The sequence below is a fragment of the Hibiscus syriacus genome, unplaced genomic scaffold (genome assembly GCF_006381635.1).
Source record: "Hibiscus syriacus cultivar Baekdansim isolate YM2019G1 unplaced genomic scaffold, ASM638163v2 tig00112079_pilon, whole genome shotgun sequence".
Lineage (NCBI taxonomy): Eukaryota > Viridiplantae > Streptophyta > Magnoliopsida > Malvales > Malvaceae > Hibiscus > Hibiscus syriacus.
In genome coordinates this window covers 224,612-227,383 of record NW_024063250.1, presented here as the reverse complement: position 1 = coordinate 227,383, position 2,772 = coordinate 224,612, and the positions used below count along the sequence as shown (strand labels likewise).

The following is a 2,772-nucleotide window of genomic DNA, read 5'->3' as shown; positions in this document are numbered from 1 at the left end:
AAATTTAGTCCTTTTACTTTAATTTACTTACACTAAGGTCTCCAAACTCTAGAGTTTTACATATAGGTCTCTAGGTTTAGTTCTCTTATATTTTAGCCCTTTTATTTTAATTAGAGTTTTAAATTAATTTGGATAATTAGAGCCTCCACTTTTAGTTAGACTTCAAGCTAGTCCTTTTAATTTAGGGAGTAATCTGAGTTGGCCCTCGCCTAAATGATCAAGGGACCATATTGATTATTCGATTTAATAATTGGTAAAAAAATCAAGTAGGATTAATATTAGAACCTACATTTTATGTTTATGTCACTATGTTCTTTAATCGTCAGAGTTGGACACTTTAAGATAGAGAAAACCTTAATCTACCTTTAGTTTATTTAGGATTAATAAATTGTTTGATTGCATATATTTTCAAACAAAAGGTAATGTTCACTTATTAGGGAGTTAATAGTATATCTCCCGCAAGTATTCTTAGGGGTGACCACTGATGATTCCCAAAATAGGCCGACATCCTTTTCAAGACTACATCATGATTTCTAAAATATTGAGGTAATGTTCAGTTATTGAGCACAATAGATGATCTGCTGCATTTATGCTAGGGGCGAATGCTATTGGCTTTAATAAACGAATACCATTTTCAACTTTGCATCCGTAATGATTTTTAAATTAGATAAAGTTTGAACTCAAAATTTTCAATTCTAAATAAAGGGTAATCAACTAGGCACCAAATTTTGGGCGTTGTGGGGGTGCTAGTCCTTCCCCACGCGTAACCGACTACCGAACCTACTTTTTGGGTTTCGTATACCCTAAACTTAATATTTTGATTAAAATAAAAATGTTTTATTAAAATCACCCGATTTTTATAGTGTTCCGATCGCACCTTAAAATGATTGGTGGCGACTCTTCACATTTCAAAATCCTTTCAAAGAAAATCTCATAAGTCGATATTTGTTTTTCTCCGCCCGAGCGAAAAACGGTGTCGACAATTTGATTTTAATTTAAGTGATTTTCTGTAATCATATATACAATACAAATATATTTATTCATATTTTTTCATATGTGATATACAAAAGTCAAATGATTCGACTCAAACTTGAAAATAAATACACTAATTATTAAAAATTTTGAGTTGTATTTTCCAACTCAATTTCAACTTGAAATTTTTTCGAGTCGAGTCGAATTTATGAAATTGCAACTCGAAGTCAATTCGAGTAAAAAAATCAGTTTTTCGAGCCGAGCCAAGTTTTACTCACCTCTAATCATGGACTTCTTAGTCGCATGTATGGGTAGATGAAATTTTTATGTTAGGGGACGAACATAAAAATTATAAAAAAACAAATTATTAATAAAAAATTAAAAATATAACAATTTAAAATTTTGAATTTCATCCCCCATTCTCATGGTTTTTCTTTTGTAACTGGTTGATACCATAAACTAACAAAGAATATCAGCAGCGGGTTTTGACGTAGTCAACTTAAGATATATAACTTTTAAATTATTAGTTGAAATTTTACATATTTATAATTAGTGTGTTTAGTTCACAGATGAAATATTATTGGTAAGAATGTAATCTTTTAAATGACAAGGTAAGATTATAATTTTTGAACGAAGGAATACAGTATTATCTAAATGCACATATCATATTTTCATTATGATATATTTTCTTTTTAATAAGTTAATATTAAATTTAAAATATTTACATAATTAATTAAAAATATTTAATTAAATATCTATCAGCCTGGTGAACATCCTGATCATGTTGTGGTCATCAAGGTAATGCATAAATTCACCAATCTAGGCATGTTTATGATGCACTTGTCGCAGCTGAGGGGTTTTCTCTGTTTTGTGTGTGTGTTGTAGTATGTGCCGTATGTGGGAGATAGCAAGAGAGCCATGGACGAGTACACATCGGAGATATTTATGGGCGGAACCAACACCATCGTGTTGCACAACACATGCGAGGACTCATTGTTGGCTGCTCCCATCATCCTTGATTTGGTTCTCCTCGCCGAGCTTAGCACCAGGATCCAGCTCAAAGCTGAAGGAGAGGTATTTATAACCCATCATTTTAGCTTCGATTTATGCTTACAATTAACTCATTTTCATATCAACTTTTGATTTTGCAGGGAAAGTTCCACTCATTCCACCCTGTGGCTACTATCCTCAGTTACCTCAGCAAGGCCCCTCTTGTGAGTCCTTTGTCTTTTAATCCATAAAAGTGAATTGTAAAGTAAATTGAAAGGGGTTCCATTGGTGGTAAAAAGTGAGTGAATTGTTTTTACAGGTTCCACCAGGCACACCAGTGGTGAATGCATTGTCAAAGCAGCGTGCAATGCTGGAGAACATACTGAGGGCCTGCATTGGCCTGTCCCCTGAAAACAACATGACACTTGAATACAAGTGAAGGGAAAGTGGAACAAGCTTTGGTCCTTGTAACTTCAGGCCCATTTCCCCCTTTTTATTTCATAAAAGATGATGTGATCACATATTGTAATGGCCGTATGATAAGTTTATGGTCGATAATAATGTTCTTTGTTTGTTTGTTTCTGGTTGATGTCGCACAGTTTTGAGCAATCTTTCTCTCTCTGGTCAAAAAAAAAAGAAAAAGAAATCAAAGTTTATTAATGTGTTTTATGAAATCATCTCTTATATAACATCTCTCATTGTTCAAATCAAAGTTCTATGTATTCTACCATTTTGATTACAAGGACTGGCTCTGCCTCTTCTTACAATCAACTATAACTAATGTCAATGCCACGCATTTTTACTTTAATA

General features: G+C 32.9%; 1 protein-coding gene across 1 annotated transcript; it reads left to right on the top strand.

The window, feature by feature from the left end:
• The first annotated feature begins 1,731 nt into the window (after nt 1-1,731).
• On the top strand, nt 1,732-2,448 carry LOC120174408 (inositol-3-phosphate synthase-like). Its single transcript, XM_039181270.1, has 4 exons — nt 1,732-1,770; nt 1,858-2,046; nt 2,124-2,186; nt 2,282-2,448. Exons 2-4 carry the CDS (start codon nt 1,891-1,893, stop codon nt 2,399-2,401), a joined length of 339 nt encoding a protein of 112 aa, XP_039037201.1. The 5' UTR covers nt 1,732-1,770; nt 1,858-1,890; the 3' UTR covers nt 2,402-2,448.
• Nucleotides 2,449-2,772: the final 324 nt, after the last annotated feature.

Bases quoted from the DNA above. Each gene is read 5' to 3' on its own strand.
- LOC120174408 (XM_039181270.1), top strand. From the start codon at position 1,891: ATGGACGAGTACACATCGGAGATATTTATGGGCGGAACCAACACCATC. The intron at 2,047-2,123 runs GTATTTATAACC...TTGATTTTGCAG, and splicing joins AGCTCAAAGCTGAAGGAGAG to GGAAAGTTCCACTCATTCCA. The intron at 2,187-2,281 runs GTGAGTCCTTTG...TTGTTTTTACAG, and splicing joins ACCTCAGCAAGGCCCCTCTT to GTTCCACCAGGCACACCAGT.